The 24,162-nt window shown below is 42.8% G+C and overlaps 1 protein-coding gene across 1 annotated transcript in view; it reads left to right on the top strand.

Annotated features, from left to right (window-relative positions):
* Window positions 1–1,166: 1,166 nt before the first annotated feature.
* Window positions 1,167–24,162, top strand: part of Nelfa (negative elongation factor complex member A) — a 30,890-nt gene continuing 7,894 nt past the window's right edge. Inside the window, exons 1-3 of the mRNA XM_021210237.2 lie at window positions 1,167–1,465; window positions 19,371–19,542; window positions 20,977–21,138. Coding sequence (XP_021065896.1) covers window positions 1,256–1,465; window positions 19,371–19,542; window positions 20,977–21,138 — 544 coding nt within the window. The 5' untranslated portion in view covers window positions 1,167–1,255. The remainder of the gene's footprint in view (window positions 1,466–19,370; window positions 19,543–20,976; window positions 21,139–24,162) is intronic.

The following is a 24,162-nucleotide window of genomic DNA, read 5'->3' as shown; positions in this document are numbered from 1 at the left end:
TGCCTCCCAAGTGCTGGGATTAAAGGCGTGTGCCACCACTGCCCAGTAAGTAACTTAAAGCATCAGGAAAGGCCACTCCACTCAAGCTGTCACCAAATGCTGAATCCCTGAGGCTCCCAACCCCTCGAATCAGGCAACTCCACAGTCTCTTCTGTCAGTAACTGTTAATATAACTGTGGGAAGTGGCCTAGTTAGTCCCCAGACCTCCTTCCACTGAGCAACACACCTTTCCAAGTTTCCTCAGGCTTGTACCTTTAATTACCATGCTGTCTTAAGAGCTACTCTCCTCTCTTCATGAAATATTTCAATTAGGAGAAAACAATGTACATTTAGTTATATATTCTCATTCTGTGGCTCAAAATGGACTCAAAACCCTCCCGTCTCAGCTCCAATTCCAGGGATTACAGACATGAACCACCACTCCCAGGATACTTAGTGTTTTAAGAGATAGATTTCACTATTTTGCACAGGATGGCTTCTACCTCCTGGGCCCAACCGATCCTTCTCGATCTCCTAAGTATCTGTGACCAGAGTCGTGCCCTTCTGCCACTTTTGCTGTGAGTGGCCTAGGGCTTTCTTTAATCCCAGTACTCGGGAGGCAGAGGTAAGTGGATCTCGGAGTTTGAGGCCAGCCTGGTCTACAGAGTGAGTTCGAAGGATGGACAGAACTACACTGGCAAGTTCTGATAAGGAGAGACACTACAGGGTGAATTTAGGCTTCTCGGCAGCAGTGGAGCATCAGCCTTTGAAAGACAGTACTCCGAACTACTTTGCAATTCTCCTGATGATTAACCGCGACCTGGGCATCCCCGACACGGAACGGACCTGTGCGGACCCGAGGCAGCACTGTCTGCAGGACGGGCAAGGGGCATTCAAGACTTAGGTAAAACTAGGCTGTGGAGAACGAGCCCAGCGCGCTCTCCAGACCTCCTTCCACTGGGCAGCACACCGGCCAACCAAACTGCGCCGCCTCACTGCGGTACTCTGGGCGGAACATCTGACGACACACGGCTGCGACGCAACTCGGGCTCCGTCGTTGCCCGACACCCAGTAGGTGCGGCCATCGTGCGTTACGGAAACCCAGCGTTCTTCTCGCGGAGCCTCACCGCTCACTCCCTGTTCCGGCGCCTCGGCTCCAAGCCTCCAGAAGGCGGCCCCGCCCCGCGCCAACGCGTGCCGCCATGTTGGGGGTCCTCGCCGGGGACACGTAGGCGTCCGCGTAAGATGCCGGCCGACGCGCGCTGCCGCCGCCAAGATGGCTTCCATGCGGGAGAGCGACACGGGCCTGTGGCTGCACAACAAGCTGGGCGCCACGGACGAGCTGTGGGCGCCACCCAGCATCGCGTCCCTGCTCACCGCCGCGGTCATCGACAACATCCGCCTCTGCTTCCACCGCCTCTCCTCGGCCGTGAAGCTCAAGCTGCTGCTCGGGACGCTGCATCTTCCGCGCCGCACGGTGGACGAGGTGAGGACGCGGCCTCTCTCCGGCCGGAGCACCGCTCCTGCCTCCCGCCGGCTCCGGCGCCGCACCTTGCCCTTCTCCCGCCGGCCGCGCGCCGCTCCGGGTTGGCGCCGTTAGCCCCGACACCTCAGCACTTCCAGCCGCTGGGCGCTGTCTGCGTTCGGGGGTCGCGGGGCCATGGCCGCAGCAGCCCTCAGCCAGGCCGGCCCCTCCCGCAGCGCTGGACGCTTCGGTTCCGAAGCTACTCTTGGTTCGGGGCTATTAGTGCAACTTTCCGTGTGACTGCTGACCTTAATTTTGTTGCTTTTGCCTTACCAAATATCAGTCGGCTTGCGTTCATCTCTATCCTGGGGCTTCTTTTCAGTGCATTCTTGTTCCACACTGCATCTGTCTAACTTATACTATGCTTTGCAAATACTTACACAAATAATATATGTATAGTTTCACTGTGTAGCCCAGGTTGATCTCATACTTGGTATCCTCCAGTCTCAATCTCTGGAGGGCTGGGCTTGCTGGTCTGGGCCACTACATCTGATAGCAAAAACACCGAATTACCTTAGTTTTTAAATATTTCCAGTTATTGTATTATCTTTATATCATATCATTTTTATATCATTAGTTTTTATTGTTGCGTTATACCATACACAAAACTGCATATTTATTCGGTTTAAAAAATACTGAGAGCTAGCTAAGGTGACTCACTCCTGTTATAGTCACACATGGAAACAAGGCTGGACCTCCCAAAGCACCTCCATTCTCTCTTTCCTGCAGGAGGGTTTTTTGGTTTTGTTTTGGCAGGGTTATCAATCGTGTGTGCATTCCTAGCAGGAGTATTTGGGGTTTGCCTCATCTGAATTTAATAAGGCAACAGGTTTCCGTGGTATCTTTATTCTCCGTGTGGTGTGGGCGTGTCTTCTGACGGTAGACACCTGGACAGAGTTGGATTTACTCTGAATTATGGGGTTCCATTCTTCAAGCAGACACATGGACGGACGATTAGGTTGTGGCTGGTTTTTCTCATTCATTTTTGTTTTGTGTTTTTGTTTTTCTGTTTCATGTTTGTTTGTTCTGTTGTGACGGTTACCAACAATACATGTTCAGGTGAGCTCTAGAAGTAACATTGGAGATGACAGTAGGATTATACCAGGTGGCTTTTCCAGATGGTTTTATTGAATTATACTCACTAAAACAAGCAGGTCGGGTCTTTAGATGTCAGGATTGTTTGGGTCAACTTTGCACTGTTTGCTTCTTCTGTTTGGTTTTCTTGTTTGTGAGTTACCCGCTTTGACCCAGGTTGTCTTTTTTTTCTTTTCTTGACTCATTGCTTTGGAGGAATATTCTTTTTAATCGGTGCTCACCACTGTCCTAGTTCCCAGCTATGGCTTAGCTTTCTGAATGAAGCTCTTGGTTCTTAGCCAGTTGGTATATTGGCTCTCCTCCCTGTGATAGGTGGCTGCTTGGCCTTGTTCAGGAAGTACCCCGTTTTTGAAGTGAGGCCCCTGTGGTCTCTTAGCGCTCTTTCTCTCTGGTTCCTACTTCAGTGCCCTGGATTGGTGTTTTGTGAAGCTGAGTTCAGTTTTACAGGTGGCTGTGTGATGGATGGCCCAGCACCACCTGCAAACGACTAGCTTTTCTGCCCTGCTGCTGGTTTGTTTTGTTTCGTTTTGTTTTGAGTCATTTGTGTATCTTGCTGATAACCAGCCAAGCTACTTACTGTCCCTTTATTGTTGGTGTGTTTTAATGTGTGACATACAGGGCAAACCCTTGGCTTAATCTTCAGGAATGGCTTCAGCTTTTTTTGGCCCCCGGCACATCTGTCTTGTCAGTCTGGGTCTTAGTGTATGTGATCATTTTCGTGTTTACATGTTCATTTATGTGTGAGGCCAGAGTTGCAGCTTAGGTGTCTACCTCTGTGGTTCTGCATCTTTTATTATGAGATAGTTTCTCAGTGAATCTGGAGCTAACCTTTTGGCTAGACTGGCCAGCCAGCATAGCCCTGGGCTGCCCCTGTCTCCATCTCTAGTACTGGGTGTACCACTGAGCAAGGCTTTTTGTGTGACTATGGTGATCTGAACTTGTGGACTCGACTTGGGAAGCACTGTATCTAACTTAGCCATGTCCTTAACTCATGGTGTTAATAAAATAGTCTTCATTGTTAATTGCTTTTTAGTGTTTTTTTGCAGTTTTCCTCTTACTCCAACTAGCTCCCATTCATTTAGCAAGTTCTAAGGGCACCACAACTGAGCAGTATTACTTATTCTAATCTGGCACCTCCCAGCCAGAATCCCCGAGCACTTGAGTTTTAGTACTGATCTGGTCCTCTGCGCTCTGGGTCTTTTCTCATTAAGTCTCCTGGACTCTCCACTTCCTCTCTTTCTTCCTTCCCTTCCTTCTCTCTCTCCTCCTCAGTCATTGGCTGATCAGCTTTTATTGACAAATCAGAGAATAAGATACAGAGGAAGGAGGTTTGCAACCAGATATGGGAGCGCAGAAATCAGCATTTGAATAATACATAGAGAATGCTTAATAGAGCACAATAACATTATGCCTACTCTTAATAGTATAAAATCTTGGAACCTAGAGGTTTGGGAAGTTATTTAGAACTATTAAGTTCTGTGATTATCCTAGATTCATACATGTCTTTTTTTTTGCTAATGGTAGATAGAAATACTTTAGGTGAATAGGACCTGGGCTAAGAGCAGACTGTAACTGCTCTCTGTAATCGGGGTTTATTTGTTTTGTTTTGGTTGTTTTAGGGTACTGTACTCACTATCGACTTGTACTATTGACCCTCCCTACTTTGGCCTCCTGGATTCGCCTCTTCTTCCTTCTCAGCTGATGCTTTGTATATTTTGGGTTCCTGTTCTTAGGAATGCTGTAGTTGTTACAGTTACCTTGTCACTGAACAGCAGGTGGAGTTCTCAGAATTTGCTACATTTTGTCCTTAGGCCCTTTTAAAAAAAGAGTTTATATAAATTGTTTCACTTTATTTTTTATTGTGAGACTTGGGGGGGGTCCAACTTGGAGTTCAATAATAAAGTCACAGATATCTGTGTAATATATGGTGATTGGCCAGTTTGCTGGGGCAGTTCCTTAGCCCATCTAACTCAACCTGACTCTCCTGCCACTGTGTCTCTCTGTGTGGCTCTCCTGTTCTAATTCTCTGCCCTACTTCCATTCTGCTTCTGTCCCACTTCCTCTCTGCCTGGTTGTTCAGTTCCAGCTGCCAGCTCATTATGCAAACCGTCACATTCAGTCTGAACCAATCAGCAGCAGGACAACACCTGTCCATCTCTCGGTGTTGCCTTTTGACTTCGAGGATTATGTAACTTCCCTCAAGATAGCTTGCTTTTTTGGGCCGGTGAGGAAGCAGCAAACATTTCTATATGCTGTTCTATAGGCTGGCACCAGTGGCACAGCAGTGAACAAGTGAGAATGCAGAGACACACCTATGAGGCCACTTGATACAGTAGTGTGGGTTATCCCAACATCTTCCACTTTTAGTCCAAGAAATGCCTTTATCTCCAACATCAGTAAACTATATACAGTAAGGACAATTGTGCAAACTATTACAGTTAGAATTATATTCACAGTGTCCAGTCCATTTGTCCTATCTTGAGTCCAGAGTTCTGTAGAGGGTTTGTGTCAAATGAGCAAGGGAAAGAAACCTGAAGTGTATATATTTCTCTTATTTTTTTTTTTTTTGTAAGATTTTTTTAAAATTTATTTTGTGTATGAGTACACTGTAGCTATTTTCAGACAGACCAGAAGAGGGCATCAGATCCCATTATACATGGTTGTGAGCCTTCATGTGATTGCTAGGAATTGAACTCAAGACCTTTGGAAGAGCAGCCAATGCACTTAACGCTGAGCCAAGCCATCTCTCCAGCCCCTTAAATAATTTTTTTTAATCATAATTTAAGTTTTCACATCCTCCAACCTTTCTAACTTGAATTTATGAACCTTAAAACACCTTCTTAGACTCAAACATATTTGTTTGGTTTGGTTTGGTTTGGTTTTTTTCGAGACAGGGTTTCTCTGTAGACCAGGCTGGCCTTTAATTCCAGCACTTGGGAGGCAGAAGCAGGCGGACTCAAACATTTTCTTAGAGCCTTCACAACTTAAGCTTTTATGTCTTTCAATTTTCATAAACTTTACACCTCTTTTGTGAGTTTCTCTTTCTGAATCTAGTAACAAGGAAAACTGTAACACAAGCATGTAGTAGGCAAGTAAAGCCTGAGGCCTGATTTTTACGCCTGAAGGGAACTGAAAAGATAGCTTGAGCCTTGGTTTCTGCTGCTAACTGATACATCTTTCACTAAGCTCATCGTCAAATGCATCAGAGCTTCACCTGAGTAACCAGGAGTGCAGACCATCTATAAGATGACAGAGCCTTACTGGCTACCTGGAAAGTCACAAGGTTCCTCTTTGGTCAGTGGGGTATCCATCTTGGGGCCACCAGTCTCAGAAGACTTGACAGGCTTTCCTGTGAAGCAGGAACTTAGGGGGACTGTCTACCTTGTCTAGGCAAAGTGGGACAATCAACTCCCATGTGTTGTACTTGTCCATCATTTGGACAGTGTGTTGTCAGCAAATAGCCTTGTCACATTTGAAGTAAGCTCCCAGTGGAGTTTCTTCTGTGCCCATCATCTTCAGAGGAGGGGATTAGGGGCACTGCCAGGAGCTGATGTGTCTCACTGTCACAAAAAGCCTTTTTTATGAAAACATGTAAAATGACATATTCTGCAGCTCTCTTAAGTGTTGGAGGACCATCTGTCTATCTAAAGTGTATCTAAATAAACACACTTTACTTGTTTCTAGTTGATTGCTTGGAAATGTAACAGGAAGCTTCATAAGGCTTGTACCTGAAGTTAATTACACTCGTACTTAACATGACTACAAGTATAGTTCTGAATGCATCAAAGAATTTGATTATTTATAGGTTACTGACTACTAACTTGTATTTTTAAATTATCCTTAACAGTTTACAGCAGTACTTTTTAAGATTAGGACTTTACATTTTCAAATGAGTTGGCATGCTGAAGTTATATGCACATAAAGCCTAAACAACAAGAGTTGAATCTGTGGTAGCTAAAAAAAAATCTGAAATATTTGATTTATTGATGCCATTTTAGTTTAAAAGGAGATACAATAATCTACTCTTCCTTTCCCTTTCACCCCCATAAACCACTGAACAACCACTAACCACCTAGGAATGAGGGTTGTGTTCTTTAGATAGCTTCTTACTGGCTGGGAGCAACTGCGTATTTGGCAACCTAAAGAAAATTGGAATGCTGGCCAGGACCTGGAAGAGTGGAGTTTCATTTGCTGTTGAGGTTCTGTAGGGTCATGTGATGCTAGAAAAGTACAGGGCTTAGCTCAAGTCCTGACTGAAGCAGTGTGTTAGGCTGTGCTCTCCAGGGCTAGCCACTTTGAAGTTGTCCTGAATACAACAAATCTTGAAGAAACACTAGAACCTGGCAGGATGCTGGAACAGTTACATGTCTCAGCATTTCAGCATCTGTCTCAGCATCCTCGAGGGCGAATCATGTTGGGCCACTTTAACTTCACTGGTGCCTGGTCATTTTGCTCTGAAAGCACATAGCTTGTAAAAGTAACCTTGTATGTACGTTTTTATATTAACACATGTATGGGATGTGTGGTGTGCACAGATCAGGTAGTGGCTCTCTGCTCTGTGCCTGAGCAGGTGAAAGGCGTCTGTAAGTCAGGTTGGGCTCCTGTGGTTTGTATATGCTTGGCCCAGGGGGTGGCACTATTAAGAAGTGTGGCCTTATTGGAGTAGGTGTGGCCCTGTTGGAGTAGATGTGTCACTGTAGGCGTGGGCTTTAAGATTCTCATCTCAGCTGTCTGAAAGCCAGTCTCCTCCTGGTTGTCTTCCGAACAAGATGAAGGTCCCTCAGCTTCTCCTGCTCCAGCCTTTATGACAGTGGACTGAACCTCTGAACTGTAAGCCAGCCCCAATTAAATGTTGTCTTTATAAGGGTGGCCTTGGTCACGGTGTCTCTTCACAGCAGTAAAACCCTAACCGAACTGTAACGGTGTTCTAGCTTGCCATCTAGGCCATGTGAAAGGATGGCATGGAGTATTAAGTCATGGCTACCAGAGACATCATGTTTCCTCAGTTTCTGAGCTGTTCCTACATAGGGAGATGAGCATTTGTGTTATCTGCTTTGTTAGTTCTCTGGGCCTCTTACTTGTACCTTCTGTGTCAGCTGCCAACCTTTTCCCATGGTCAAATCTGACCTTCATTAGCTTGGGAGGGATCCACATTTTGTTTCCTGTGGAAATAAAGATGTAGCCTCTTCCCCAGTGCGGCATGTTTCTTGATTTCCATCCTGAGGTGGACGCATTCAGCAGTCCTTTCTAAAACCCAGGGTTTTTAGCAGCTGTGCTGCCTGTCTCACTGACGGTTTAATAACGAAAGCTAATGAAGCGTTATGTACTCTGTCTCTGGGAGACCTCATATTCTTCTGTTTATGAGCATCTTTTTAAAGTGCCATTAGATCTTTTCACAATTGCTTGACCTGTAGAATACAGCTAGTTCTTTTTATAAACTGAAGTCATTTGTTTTGGAGGGCATTATTGTTAATTTCTCCCCAGAAATGAGAGCAGGCTCTTTGCAATCTTCATTGATTAAATGAGGACATTTCAGCATTAGAATAAGGTACTATAATCTCTACTGGGTCTGTTCCTGATCATTGATAGAGCCTTACTTTTCCTTTCACAATTAAATCAGAAACCTTTTTTATGTAGGTCTCTTAGGGCTTTGCTGTGTCAAATGACACCATGAGCAAGGCAGCCCATATAAAGAACAATATTTAAGTGGCTTACAGGTTCAGAGGTTCAGTCCATTGTCATAATGGCAAGAAGCTGGCAGCAGGCAGACAGTCATAGTGCTGGAGGAGCTGAGAGTTGTACATCTTCATCTGAAGTCAAGCAAAAGGAAACTCTCTTCCACACTGAGTAGAGCTTGAGCATAAAATCTCAAAGCCCCCCCCCCCCCACACACACACAGTGATTGACTTCCTCCAGCAAGGCCACACCTACCCCAACAAGGTCATATCTAATTGTGCCACTTCCATGGGCCAACCATATACAAACCACCATAATAGGTTTTTAATGTTTTACTCTGTTTATGTGCTAAACATACCCATTCTAAGATAGTATTGTCTTTCTGCAGAAGAATTCCTGTGGGAGAATGCGAAGAAGGTCATTTACCTAAATACAATCAAGCTTGGGACCCATGTGATCCACACATGCATCCTGTATCTCTTTTCTACCATAAGTCAATTCTCTCTCGGCCTCAGCTGATAATTTCCTTGAACTATTTAAGCCCGAATTAGCTTCTAAGTTTGAAATAAATTACTGAACCCTTGAGTAGTTAACCCCATAGTGGGCCATAATCAATTAATATCTCCCAGCATTTTTGAAAACCATTAATAAGAGTTTGTAACTGATTTCTTTGGATCTGTACTTTCTGTGGTTAAATTTTCTTGTATTCTAGATAATTGATAGAGCCTCCTCTTTGTATTTTTTTCAGGAGCAATTTGTAATCCCCAGCAAAGGAAAATTGCTTTTATTTCAAGAAACATTTTTTTTCCTAAGGTGTGTATATTGGAATCAGCCAACAAGATATCATCTACACAATGATAAATTATAGATTGAGGAAACTTGTTTGTGAATCATTTTTAACAACTGTTGTACAAAATACTGACACATGGAGGGGCTGTTTAACATTCCTTGTGGCAAAACTTTGCATTGATACCTTTTTATAGGCTTCTTATTGTTAAATGTGAGTACAGTGAAAGCAGTTTTTCTATTTCCTATTGCAGGGATATTGAGAGAAAACAATCTTTTAAATCAGTCACTTAATAAGGCCACGCTTTAGGTAACAAAGAAGTTAAGGGGAATCCAGGTTGTAAAGAACCATAGGCTGAATTACCTTATTGATAGCTCTTAGGTCAGATAACAGCCTCTGTTTTTCAGATTTCTTTTTATTGATAAATATAGGAGAATTCCAAGGGCTGGTGGACTCTTCCATATGTTGTGCCTCCAGCTGCTCTTGGACTTGGGGCTTGTAGCTTTTCCTTATTTAAGGATCACTGCTCTGCTCAAATAGGCTTGTCACTCATTTTAATGGTAGGGCAATTGATACTCTGTCTAGCCCTGGCTGTCCTGGAACTCACTCTGTAGACCAGGCTGGCCTCGAACTCAGAAATCCACCTGCCTCTGCCTCCCAAGTACTGGGATTAAAGGCGTGGGTCACCACTGCCCTGCTGGTACTCTTATCAGCAGTGGCTTTCTTATAAATTTGGAGAGCCAACACCTGCTGTGGCCTGCCAGTGGACAGCCTGGATAGTCTGTAACTGTGTTTTGTATCAATTTTCAGTGTCTTCATCATCGGGAGCATCTCCCATTTTACAGCTTGTCTCTGAAGTTGAAGGAATGTCAATCTATGTTTCCCACTATTATAATAGATCTCTTTCCTATAAATTCATGGCAATATCTGCCACACGTGGTCTTAATTCTTTTTTGAACCTATACATTTAGTCCATTTTAGAGTTGGTTTTATCTGAGACAATGTCCCAACCCCTAGGAGATATATAGATACCTTTCAGAGTGGCCAGGTTAGAGTTTAAGAATCTTGTGAAGTTATTGTTTTATCTGCCCCATTATACTAGGCCTTCAATCCTCTCCTAAGTCTGATCCTGTGAATTCTGAGGAGGACAAGGAGTTTCTCTTCTCTTCTTTATTCTGATCCTTCTTAGGGTATAGAAGATCATTACTGACCATATTGTAATTAGCTCCTTGATGATAACTAAATGAAACTGTATGGGGTCCAGGTACCCTCTGCTATAGTGTTGTCCATGTTTTTTAACAGGTAAAAAAATATTTTCCGCACAAGCTCCAGCCGCCAGTTCTTTACTCTGCAAAAAGCCTCACTCCTTACTTAGTGTGAGCCAATCAGCAACAAGACAATGCCTAATCCATCCTTCTGTATTGCCTTTTGGGATTGAGGGCTACTTGACCTTCATGATGGCAGCTTGATTTTTAACATGATAATCTCAGAGAATCATCTTTTGGTGTAGTGAGGAAAGTTATGTATACATTTTCATCTAGAAAGCAGGTAATGGACCGTAGAAATGGCAATACCAAATATCTTGCCAGCACTTGGCTCTGGGGCACACCTACATAGCCATTTGATAAAATATGTGCAGGTCTTCCCTACAAAAATGCCTTACAGCTGGATCTTATGGGGGCATTTCCTCAATTGAGGTTCTGTCAGAGTACTCTAGCTTATGTCAGGGTTACATAAGGCACATACTATTCCCTCCTCCTGGATTTGTTGGATGGGTGCACATGGCCTTGACTGCAGCTAGATGCAGGGAAGGGTGCTTGTCTTACGTGTACCTTTCAAGGTGGTGCCCACAGAGGGGAAGGGGCTTGGTTATCACCCATTCAATCAGTGCCTGTGGTAAGCACAGTGAGAGTATGGCCAAAGGTAGGTTTTTGTTTATGGTTTTATTCTGTGTTAAGCTGGGCTGCCATTACAGTACAGCTATTCCTCAGTAACTATGGGGGATGAGTTTTGAGCCCAGACTATTCAGAAGCCTGTTGTACAGTGGCATAGTCTCTTTGTGTAACCTGTGTACTTAAATCATCTTATAGCATTCATGACCTCTAGCATAATTGTACTGCATTATCTAGGCAATAGTGTCAAATAAAAGCATGCATACAGTTATTCAGCACCCTTTATAGTTTCTGCAATTGAATCCATACATATGGGACTTGGGGTTTGAAGAGCTGACAGCACCTGACACTACCATTTAAGCTTTACCTGACTATTCTGAGTACTAGTTCTTTCCCTCCCTGCTCTGCTCCAGTCCATGTCTGTTCCTTTCTGTGTCCGCTTTTGATTCTGCTATGTTGCCTTCCTCCCTTGCATTCCTCTCTCTGCTTGGAAGTCCCACCCTCATACTTACTGTCCCAGCTATTGACCCTCAGATCTTTATTACAGCCAATCAGCAGCAAGACAACACCTGATACATCTCTTTGCCTTTAAGCAGGTGAGGAAGGGCAAACATTTATAAATAGAAAATCTGGTGATGGGGCATAGAAATGACCATACCAAAATCCTGCCAGCACTTAACTCTTAGCCATTATAATAATCAACAATTGAAAATACAGAGACACACCTTCATACAACAAAGTAAGGAATGCCACCTAACAGGAATACCATCATGTATGAACTAGGACTTTACTATTGTCCCAATGTCTGTCTCTCAGATTGGTACATTAAATTCAGCAGGTTAAACCATTCAGCAGCATACTGAGAGACTAAGAAGAAAAATGGGATTATGCCCCGATAGAACCATGAGATGTGTTTGTGTAAGTCAGAAAGCCCCTTTACTATACACCAAATCTAGCATTTTGCTTCCCACTTCCCAGTTCTTAGGCCTGTGAAGTGTATATTTGTTTTTGAAACAAGGTCTCACCGTGGAACTCTGGCAGGCCTGAAACTTATGAGAGATCTGCCTGCGTGGCATGTGATGCTATGCTTGGCCTATGTCTGTTGTTTTGAAGCAGCTCAGAATATGGCAAGTTAAAGACATACTTCAAAACACAAATTTGGAGGGCACATAAATAATTCAAACCAATGTTCTTTCAATTTTTTATTTTTCAAGGTCCTAACTCCTCAGCTAGGATTTCCCAAGACATCTCTTTGTTTTTTTTATTAAATTTTTTTATTATTTAAATGCATTTTATACATCAAACATATTAATAATATTGAGTATTTTGAGAATCAAATAATACATAAAAAATTTATTTAGCTTTTAAATTCACATGCTTTCATACCCTAAAATTATCATTAAAGAATATTTAATACTATCTATAACTGAGGATCCTATATCTAATGTTGAATACTAAATTGTTTCAAAACATACAAAATATTCTTTGGGAGTTAAGAATAAGAATAGTAAAAGAGCATAAAATATTAAAATTGAATCATTAAGAAATATATTCAAAAGCCCATATATGATACAACCTAACATTGTGAGAGAGTATTTAAAACACATTATATATCTGTGTACATTGTCTAACAGTCAGTTTACTTAAAAAAGATCAGTATTTCTAGGAGAGAAATTATTTTATCAGTAAGTATATTTTAAAATTTTTAAAATAGCAAAAACTCTTTGAAGTTAAACATTTAAGAAAATGCTAAATTTTTTTATTTTTTTTTATTTTTAGATATTTTCTTTATTTACATTTCAAATGTTATCTATCCCCTTTCCTAATTTCCCCTTCAAAAATCCCCTATCCCCTCCCCCCTTCCCCTGCTCTCCAACCCACCCACTCCCATTCCTGGTTCTGGCATTCCCCTATACTGGGGCACAGAGCCTTCAAATGATAAAGGGCCTCTCCTCCCATTGATGACCGACTAGGCCATCCTCTGCTACATATCATATATAGCTAGAGCCACAAGTTCCACCATGTGTTTTCTTTGATTGGTGGTATAGTTTCAAGGAGCTCTTGGGGTACTGGTTAGTTCATATTGGTGTTCCTCCTATGGGGCTTCAGACCCCTTCAGCTGCCTGGGTACTTTCTCTGGGTCCTTCATTGGGGACCTTGTGCTCGGTCCAATGGATGACTGTGAACATCGACTTCTGTATTTGCCAGGGACTGGTAGAGCCTCACAGGAGACAGCTGTATCAGGTTCCTGTCAGCAGACTATTATTGGCATCTGCCTAGTGTCTGGGTTTGGTGGTTGTTTATGGGATAGATCCCCAAGTGGGGCAGTCTCTGGATGGTTGTTCCTTCAGGCTCTGTTCCAAACTTTGTCCCTGTAACTCCTTCCATGAATATTTTGTTCCCCATTCTAAGAAGGAACGAAGTATCGACACTTTGGTCTTCCTCCTTCTTGAGTTTCATGTGTTTTGCAAATTGTATCTTGGGTATTCTAAGTTTCTGGGCTAATACCCACTTATCAGTGAGTGCATATTATGTGTGTTCTTTTGTGATTGGGTTACCTCACTGAGGGGGATATCCTCCAGATCCATCCATTTGCCTAAGAATTTCATAAATTCATTGTTTTTAATAGCTGAGTAGTACTCCATTGTGTAAATGTACCACATTTTCTGTATCCATTCTTCTGTTGAGGGACATCTGGGTTCTTTCCAGCTCTGGCTATTATAAATAAGGCTGCTATGAACATAGTGGAGCATGTGTCCTTATTACCAGTTGGAACATGTTCTGGGTATATGCCCAGGAGAAGTATTGCTGGATCTTCCAGTAGTACTATGTCCAATTTTCTGAGGAACCACCAAACTGATTTCCAGAGTAGTTGTACCAGCTTGCAATCCCACCAGCAATGGAGGAGTGTTCCTCTTTCTCCACATCCTCGCCAGCATCTGCTGTCACCTGAATTTTTGATCTTAGCCATTCTGACTGGTGTGAGATGGAATCTCAGGGTTGTTTTGATTTGTGAAAAAAATGCTAATTTTAAGCACAGTGAAAAATTATCAGTAATATTTCCATGATGTTTGTAGAACATGATTTTAATATTTTCAACTGTTGATATTCAACAAACAGAATAGTTATTTTAAGATATATTTCATTGTTATGTCTCCCTTTTCCTTTCCTATTTTAATAATTTGGATACTGTCTCTGTGCCCTCTGGTTAGTTTGGCTAAGGGTTTATCTTGTTGATTTTCTAAAAGATCCAGCTCCTGGTTCTGTTGATTCTTTGTGTAGTTCTTTTCGTTTCTATTTGGTTTGATTCTTTCCTGCCTTTACTCCTCTTGGGTGAATTTGCTTCTTTTTGTTTTAGAACTTTCAGGTGCGCTGTCAAGCTGCTAGAATAAGCTCTCTTCAGTTTCTTTTGGAAGCACTTAGAGCTATGATTTTTTTTTTTTCCTCCTACCACTTCTTTCATTGTGTTCCATAAGTTTTGGTATGATGTGTCTTCATTTTCATTAAATTCTCAAAAGCCTTTAATTACTTTATTTCTTTCTTGACCAAGTTATTATTGAGTAGAGCATTGTTCAGTTTCCATGTGTATGTGTACTTTCCCTTGTTTTTGTTGGTATTTAAGACCAGCCTAATCCATGGTGATCTGATAGGGTGCGTGGGATTATTTCAGTCTTCTTGAATCTGTTGAGGACTGTTTTATGACCAATTCTGGAGAAGGTACCATGAGGTACTGAGAAGAAGGTATATTCTTTTGCTTTAGGATGAAATGTTCTATAAATATCTGTTAGATTCATTTAGGTCATAACTTCTGTTAATTTCACTGTGTCTCTGTTTAGTTTCTGTTTCCATGATCTGTCCATTGTTGAGAGTGGGGTGTTGAACTCTCTACTATTATTGTGTGGGGTACAATATGTGCTTTGAGCTTTAGTAAAGTTTCTTTTATGAATGTGGGTGCCCTTGCATTTGGAGCATAGATGATCAGAATTGAGAGTTCATCTTGGTAGATTTTTCCTTTGTATGAAGTGTCCTTCCTTATCTTTTTTTGATAACTTTTGGTTGAGAGTCGATTTTATTCAATATTAGAATGGCCACTCCAGCTTATTTCTTGGAACCATTTGCTTGGAAAATTGTTTTCCAACCTTTTACTCTGAGGTAGTGTCTGTCTTTGTCACTGAGGTGTATTTCCTATATGCAGCAAAATGCTGTGTCCTGTTTACATATCCAGTCTGTTAGTCTGTGTCTTTTTATTGGGGAATTTAGTCCATTGATGTTACAAGATATTAAGGAAAAGTGATTGTTACTTCCTGTTATTTTTGTTGTTAGAGGTGGAATTGTTTGTGTGGCTATCTTCTTTTGGGTTTGTTGAAAGATTACTTTCTTGCTTTTTCTAGGGTGTAGTTTCCTTCCTTGTGTTGGTGTTTTCCATCTATTATCCTTTGTAGGGCAGGATTTATAAAAAGATATTGTGTAAGACGGGTGTGGTGGCACATGCCTTTAATCCCAGTACTCGGGAGGCAGAGGCAGGCGGATTTCTGAGTTAGAGGCCAGCTTGGTTTACAAAGTGAGTTCCAGGACAGCCAAGGCTACACAGAGAAACCCTGTCTTGAAAAACCAAAAAAACAAAAAACAAAAAAAAAGATATTGTGTAAATTTGGTTTTGTCATGGAATATCTTGGTTTCTCTGTCTATGGTAATTGAGAGTTTTGCTGGGTATAGTGCCCTGGGCTGGCATTGTGTTCTCTTAGGGTCTGTATGACATCTGCCCAGGATCTTCTAGCTTTCATAGTCTCTGGCGAGAAGAAGTCTTATATAATTCTGATAGGTCTGCCTTGATATGTTACTTGACCTTTTTCCCTTACTGCTTTTAATATTCTTTATTTGTTTAGTATATTTTGTGTTTTGATTATTATGTGATGGGAAGAATTTCTTTTCTGGTCCAGTCTATTTGGAGTTCTGTAGGATTCTTGTATGTTCATGGGCATCTCTTTCTTTAGATAGGGAAGTTTTCTTCTATAATTTTGTTGAAGATATTTACTGCCCCTTTGAGTTGGAAATCTTCACTCTCTTCTGTAGCCATTATCCGTAGGTTTCATCTTCTCATTGTGTCCTGGATTTCCTGGATGTTTTGGGTTAAGAGCTTTTTGCTTTTTGCATTTTCGTTGACTGTTGTGTCAATGTGTTCTATGGTATCTTCTGCACCTGAGATTCTCTCTTCTATCTCTTGTATTCTGTTGGTGATGCTTGCATCTATGACTCCTGATCTCTTTCCTAGGTTTTCTAACTCCAGGATTATCTCCCTTTATGATTTTTTGTTTGTTTGTTTCTATTTCCATTTTTAGATCCTGGATGGTTTTGTTCATTTCCTTCACCTGTTTGATTGTGTTTTCTTGTAATTCTTTAAGGGATTTTTGTGTTTCCTCTTTAAGGGCTTCTAGCTGTTTACCTGTGTTGTTCTGTATTTCTTTCAGGGAGTTATTTATGTCCTTCTTTTTTTTTTTTTTTTTTTTTTTTTTTTATGTCCTTCTTAAAGTCCTCTATCACCATCATGAGAAGTGATTTTAGATCTGAATCTTGCTTTTCCGGTTTGATGGTGTATCCAGGACTTGCTATGGAGGGAGAATTGGGTTCTGATGATGCCAAGTAACCTTGGTTTCTGTTGCTTATGTTCTCATGCTTGCATTCCACCATCTGATTATCTCTAGCGCTCCCTGCCCTGGCTATATCTGACTGGAGCCTCTCCTTCCTGTGATCCTGGTTGTGTCAGAACTCCTCAGAGTTCAGCTGTCTCTGTGATTCTGGGATCCTGGGATCCTGTGAACTTGGGTGTGTTAGAGCACCTGGGAGTGGAGATTTTTCTGGATGTTGTGGGATGGGCTGTGGAAATAGCACCAAAAGTCTGCTCAGGGTGCCTCTGATCCTATGATACTGGGCCTATGATACTGATAATATATGATACTGATACTATGATACTGTCAGAGCGCCTGGGAGTGGATCTTCCTCTTGGTGTTGTGGGACTGGCTGGGGAATTTGCACCTAAGGTTTGCTCTGTGCACCAGCCCAGATCGGAAGGAACCTGTGCCACTCGTTAGATGGAGTTTCTGGCTGCCCAGATTCTGCTGGTCCCAGTTACTTCCCGTGTTGGGGCAGATGTGGTGCCTTCCTCACCTCTCATCCTATGATCCTGGGTGTGTTAGAGCACCTGGGAATGGGTATTTCTCTGGGTGTTGTGGGACTGACTTCAAGAGTTTGTGCCCAAGGTCTGCTCAGGACACTGGTCCAGACCGGAGGGATACTGTACCATTGGTTGGGTGGAGTTCCTGACTGCCTCTTTCAAATTTTAACCTGATATTTTAAGAGCCATTCTCCCCCCCCCCCATTTTTGGGGGTGGGGGGGTTCGAGACAGGGTTTCTCTGTATAGCCCTGACTGTCCTGGAACTCACTTGGTAGACCAGGCTGGCCTCGAACTCAGAAATCCGCCTGCCTCTGCCTCCCGAGTGCTGGAGTGCCCCCATTTTTTTTTATTAGATATTTTCTTTATTTACATTTCAAATGCTATCCTGAAAGTTCCCTATACCCTCCCAAGAGCCATTCTTCTTTTTTTTTTTTTTCTTTTTCCGAGACAGGATTTCTCTGTGTAGCCCTGGCTGTCCTGGAACTCACTTTGTATACCAGGCTGGCCTTGAACTCAGAAATCCACCTGCCTCTGCCTCCCCAGTGCCGGGATTAAAGGCGTGCGCCACCACGCCCGGCTTCCAAGAGCCATTCTTTTAGAAAATATTTCCTGTTTTCCCACTTGGTAAGTTGTATTTCCAGGGTTACTGTCTTTTTGTTTGTTTGTTTTTGGTTTTTTCGAGACAGCGTTTCTCTTTATAGCCCTGGCTGTCCTGGAACTCACTCTGTAGACCAGGCTGGCCTCGAACTCAGAAATCTGCCTGCCTCTGCCTCCCAAGTGCTGGGATTCAGGGCTACTGTCTTAATCATAGTGTCTCCACACAGGTAACTTATAAAGGAGGGTATTTAATTTAGAGCTTGTTTACAGTTTTACAAGGATAGTGTCCATGCTCATCATGAATTGTAGTGTAGTGGCAGGCAGGCAGCAGGAGGGTGCTGGAGATGTACTTGAGAGCTCACGCCAGATCCTCAAATTACTGGGATAGTTAGTCACATGGCCTTTGAAACCTCCAAGCCTAGTGATGCCCTTCTCTGTGTGTATTATGTTACACTGGATGGGTTGAGATAGAGACACAGCAGGATGGATTTAGGCTTCTCAGAGGCTGGGGAACCAGCCCCTGAAGGACTGAGTAGGAATCAGCTTTGCAGAACCTCTTTGTTACACAAAAGGCAATTTAGCAAGTCAATTTCCTATACCACCATTTCCTATCTGATCTAGGAGGTGTGTGAAGGAACCATTACCTAAGTAACTCTCTGCCACTGGAGACCTTTAAGTTATGCAAAGGCCTTTTGAATCCTTCTGAAGAGCCACCCCTTAAACCTCAGATAACAAACACTGACTATTTACAAAAGGCTACTTCAAAGCCATTGTATTAGCCATATGCAATGGCTATGCTAAACTTCGGCTTCACACCTCTCACCACATCTTAGGAGAACTTTGGGGGGGGGGTGTGTAAGACCACTCCTCCTAATCCTTCCCACACATGGCCATTCTTATTCAAACCACCACAGTTACTGTGACAAAGCAGCACTGATTAGGTGGCACTCTTACCTGTGGGTGGTAGAGGTTGAATCCCTCTTGTCTTCAGCCACAGGCTCCCACACAGGCTTCAGCAAAGACTTCCTGGCCCCCTCTAACTCTGTGGTAGGTGTCCATAGCTCATAAGCTGCATGCATCATTCCACATGCCCAGCTTTCTATGGTTTCTCCTATGCACACTGTAACTTCAAGCACCTATCTATTACTAGCAGTGGCAGTTACGCATAGTACAAGTTCTTGTCCCTGTCCCTCCTTTGCACCAAAGAAATGATGGGTCACCCACTTGCCTTGGTGCTCCGTGTTACTGAACCTGAGCCTAATTCGGCATGCCAAAAGAACGCCCATTAATAGTACATATTCCATAAGTATAGGCATGGCAGCCCTGTTTCCTTGAATCTTATGTTTCGTTATATCTGCCCAGCAGGGAGAGTTGGGAAGCATAGGCATAGTCTGAAAAGCCATGGGAGACCCTGGGTAATGGGCCATTACAGCCTAACACATGTGGCAGGTAAGGGAGGCAGATGGCCTAGGATTAAGGCAGGATAGGATGAAGAAAGCAAAGCCCAGGTAGAGCTTTGGGACCTTAGAGTTATCATAGAGATTCCTTCCATAGACCACTCAGAGACCACAGTCACGGCAGGGGACATTTTAAGCTGTCACTGTTCCAAGAGGCCAAGTGGGACTTGGTGTCTTCTTTCTTGGCAGATGAAGTCCGCTCTGATGGATATCATCCAGCTGGCCACCCTGGACTCAGACCCCTGGGTCCTCATGGTCGCTGACATTCTGAAGTCCTTCCCTGACACGGGCTCCTTGAATCTGGACCTTGAGGAACAGAACCCCAATGTTCAAGACATCTTAGGAGAACTTAGAGAAAAAGGTAAGTAGCTGACTTTATTTTGCAGTAGGGAGAAGGTGTTCTAGTTTTAGAAATTATGTCGTCATCATTACACCCTTGATGTAGTGTGCATGGCTCCGTATACAGTAGCTGTCCTTCTCCACATGACTGCTTCAGTCTGACTTACCACAACGCTGTCCCCCCACCCCCACCCCCGCTGCATGTGCCATGTCTGCAGTTTTGACTCATCCATGATTTACTTGGCCATTGCTGTCTCGCCCCATAAGTTTCTTGAGGGTGAAAACCCTACGGGTTGTGTTTCCAGAACCCAAAACATTCTCTGTCCTAAAGTAGATACTCATTAAAAAAAAAAAAAAAAATACTAACAAATCAGTTTCTAGACTATGAGGTGAAAACTGTGGTTTTAGAGAGGTGAGAGTAGGAATATCTGTGCCTCTGACGCTCTCTCCCTTGATGGAGAATAAAGACCTGTGCCTCAAGGTATTTCTCAGAAAGATGGAGTTGGAAGCTTGAGGTCATACACTCCTACAGGCCTGCTTGTGAGGCCCTAGGAGGTTTGGGGTTTTGTTGATTTGTAGTTGCAGACTCAGAGCATTGGTCTGTACATGTCACAACCCTAGTGTGGTGGCTGGTTCTCTTGGCAGCAGGAGGGTGAAGCAACTTACTTCTCATGATTCTGCTTCCCTTAGTTATATGACTGATTGGGATAACTCTTTGGAGTTTTCCAGGCTTCAGCCTCTTGGTGATCACATCGAATCAGGAAGCACATGTGAGTGGCTTTAGAAAACTTCCTCTGGGAGCTGGAGAGATGGCTCAGTGGTTAAGAGCACTGACTGCTCTTCTGGAGGTCCTGAGTTCAATTCCTAGCAACCACATGGTGGCTCACAACCTTCTGTAATGGGATTTGATGCCCTCTTCTGTGTCTCTGAAGAGAGTGACAATATAATCACATTAAATAAATCAATAAATATTTTAAAAAGAAAAAGAAAACTTCCTCTGAGGAGTGTCAGGAGAGACCGCCAGGGCTCTGCAGTCAAAGACAGCCCCACACTTGTTCCTCTTGGTGTTGAGTCTGCCTTGTAGTTAGGATGCAGGAGGCTGCTCTCCATGCTGCTGTATGCTGATGCTTGTGGTTCCTGGACCTCCACTGGAGTCCAGTGACTTATAGCTGACATAATTGAGGAACCCTGTCTTCTTTTCTAGGCATTTCTTGTTTTTAAAAAGCCCCTGGAGAATCTGAGTTTTCCTCTAGGGCGGCAGGTCTATTCTTTGGTCCTGATGCACCTGGATGATCTTGGGTTCTAGAGATGGTGGAACTGGAATGGGGACGATAGGGGCTTGAAACCAAAGCAAGAAGCTGTCACAGTGGTAAATAATGGAAGCCTTCATGGAGTTGTCTACATGTGAGCTGTGGGATTGTAAGAACTACTTCTCTAACCCTCTGGCTCTCCACAGTGAGTGAGTGCGAGGCATCTGCCATGCTACCACTGGAGTGCCAGTACCTGAACAAGAATGCCCTGACCACCCTTGCTGGGCCCCTTACCCCACCAGTCAAGCATTTTCAGCTGAAGCGGAAACCTAAGAGTGCCACACTGCGGGCAGAACTGCTGCAGAAATGTGAGTGCCTGGGTCACAGCGACCCTGCTCTTTTCTCTGTGGGATTTTCCCTCCAGGCCCCAAGGCCCTAGAATAAGGACTCTGAGACTCAAAGTATATTTACAAACACCTTGGCCATAAGCTGTGGCTCATTCTCTGACTAGCTCATACTTTAATATCCCATTTATTCTAATCTAAGTTCTGCCACATAGATGGCTACCTCCTCTCAGACCCCATGCTTCTGTCTTCCCCCATGTTCCCAGGCAAATTTCCATGCACCTGGCTCTCTCCCAGAATCCTTTCTGCTTACCAGAAGTCCCACCTTCTATTCTCCCTTTCCTATAAGCCGTAGAGTTTTTATTGACAAGTTGATGTATCCATACACTATACAACATATTCTCTATAAGTTCCCCTGTAGTCCAGTAAAAGACTTTCTTTTCCATCCATAGACTATATACAATAATAACAAATATGAAAAACTATCAGGTAAGAATTATATTTATAATGTCTAGCCCATGTGTATCTGGCAACTTTGGATAAAGTACTCTACTATCTATTCTATCCTGGTAAGTTCAGAGTTCTGTACTTAAATCCTTCTTACCATAACTTGATAGACCTTAAAACATCTACCTAATCTTCAACCCCATCAGAGACCTGAGAAGGAATAAATATTACCTGAGTGTGCAGGAAGTGTAGGCAAGCAGCTTCTAAACTATGACAGACAGTTGGCTGTCTGGACAGCCTCCCAAATTTCTCTGAGTCATCGGAGTGTCATCTGTAGCTTTGTAGCCCAGAATATCTGACAGGCCTTTTTGTGAAACAGGAAACAGAAAAGAACTGCTCACCTTGTCTTGGCAAACCTCAGCAGTCGACTTCCCTGCATCCCATTTGTCCAGTTTGCACAGCATTCTTTCAGCATGAAGCAAGAGTAGTTTCTTGCCCAGTGGCTGGCTAGCTTACCACTTTTTGTTTGTTGCTGTTTTTTGTTTTTTTTGAGACAGGGTTTCTCTGTATAGCCCTGGCTGTCCTGGAACTCACTTTGTAGACCAGGCTGGCCTCGAACTCAGAAATCCGCTGCCTCTGCCTCCCGAGTGCTGGGATTAAAGGCGTGCACCACCACGCCCAGCTCATCTTACCACTTTTGAAGCAAACTCCAGTGCTCATCATCTCTGAAACCCAGTAGGGTGGTGCCAGGAGCTGACCTGTCTTCTTATCAGAGAAGGATTAAATTAATAAAGCATCTTTAAAGGCTGTATTCCGCGGGTCTCTGAGGTATTTGAAGACCATCTATCTATAGTATATCTGAATCGTTTCTTTCTAGCTATTTACTGTCTGATTAACATTGAGAACATGTTAAATAAAGCTTAATTTTGTAAATAAATAAAGAAGTGCCTACAAGACCATATGTTTGACTATTAACTTGTATTTCTAATTATCTTAAACAGTTTCTTATAGCAGCTTTTAAGAACTAGAACTTAACATTGCATTTTAAAATGAATTGCGTAGGTACAGTACCTTAGTGTGTTATAGCAAAATATAATCTAAATCTGTATCAATATACAAAGATCTATACCAGTGTAAATAAATATAACTTTAATATGCATAAATATATAAAGATCAATACCATTTTAACATTTTTGGCTTATTAATGTTCTTTGACCTAAAAGTAGATTCAATAATCCATCTATTAATCCTATATTCCCCCTTTTTCTTCTCATTCCTTCTTCCCCCTTTTCCTTCTAACACTAGACAGGAGAGAAAGGATTTTGGAAAGAAAAAGAGAGAGAAAAAGAAATCCCTGAATCCAATATCTCTGTTTTGTTTCTTCCCTGACCAGAACCATTAACATTGTAACCAACCCCTTATACAGTGGCAGCATCCGTCATCTACTGAATGATCAAAGGCCATCTAGCCTACCTCTTGGGAATTGGGCCTATTAAAACAGTTCGTTTCTTGATGATTTAGGGTTTCACTTTCCTTTTGAGCCTTCCCTCTCCCCCTTGCCCAGTGGCCCCCCCCCAAATTGGGATAATGGTCAGTCTAAGACAGCTAGCTGTAGCATTTGATGTCCAGCTGTCCTCTGTATATTGAGAAGTTCAGGACTTACCTGCTGACTGGAACACTCTGTGATGCTGGATGAATTGGGGTCAGCCGCTTTCTTTGAAGCTGTCCTGGAAGCAAGCAGCCTGGGTCATCTGTGCTGCTTGTCTTATTGGTATCTGATTCTTCGGTCTACAAACATAAAAACGTGCACAAATAATACACATTTTTTTTTAAAGATTTATTTATTGATTGATTATATGTAAGTACACTGTAGCTGTCTTCAAACAGTCCAGAAGAGGAGTCAGATCTCCTTACAGATGGTTGTGAGCCACCATGTGGTTGCTGGGATTTGAACTCAGGACCTTCGGAAGAGCAATCGGTGCTCTTAACCGCTGAGCCATCTCACCAATAATACACATTTCAACAGTAACATATGTATAGAATGTTCAGTGTATACAGATGAGTCAAAGATGATTCTTTGTTCTTTGAGCAGATGAAAGATTTATAAGTTAGTTTGGACTATGTCATCAAACTGTAATATTCATTTTCATCCATGTCATATGAAAGAATGGCATGCAAATATGGTTGTGAGTACTCTAGCCAGCAAGATTTATTCGTGTCTCAGTCAGTCTCAGAGGTCTTCCCCTGCCCAGGGGTCAGCACATACATTATCTGCCTTGTTGGTCTTTCTGTCTGCAATCAGATCTTCATGGGTCTCCTCCCTGTGAACTCTGATTTCCAACAATTTGGATGAAGGACAAAGCTTTTCTTTTCCTATTGGAATGAAGGCAAAAATCTCCCCAGTACCACATGTTTCCTTCTTTCCATTCTGGAGTTAGGGCTTCTGTGAGCTGATCTGACTCAGCAGTCCTTTCTAAAATCCAGTGCTTTGTCTCTAGGTTTTTTATTCTCCTTCTGTTCTATGAACATCTTCCCTGAAAATTTTGTTAGATTGCTCCATAATTTGCTTGATCTGTAGGATTGTAAGTTATATCTGTAACA

The sequence above is a fragment of the Mus pahari genome, chromosome 13, assembly GCF_900095145.1.
Source record: "Mus pahari chromosome 13, PAHARI_EIJ_v1.1, whole genome shotgun sequence".
NCBI lineage: Eukaryota > Metazoa > Chordata > Mammalia > Rodentia > Muridae > Mus > Mus pahari.
The sequence above is the reverse complement of the archived record's forward strand: the minus strand, read 5'-3'. Positions and strand labels throughout refer to the sequence as shown.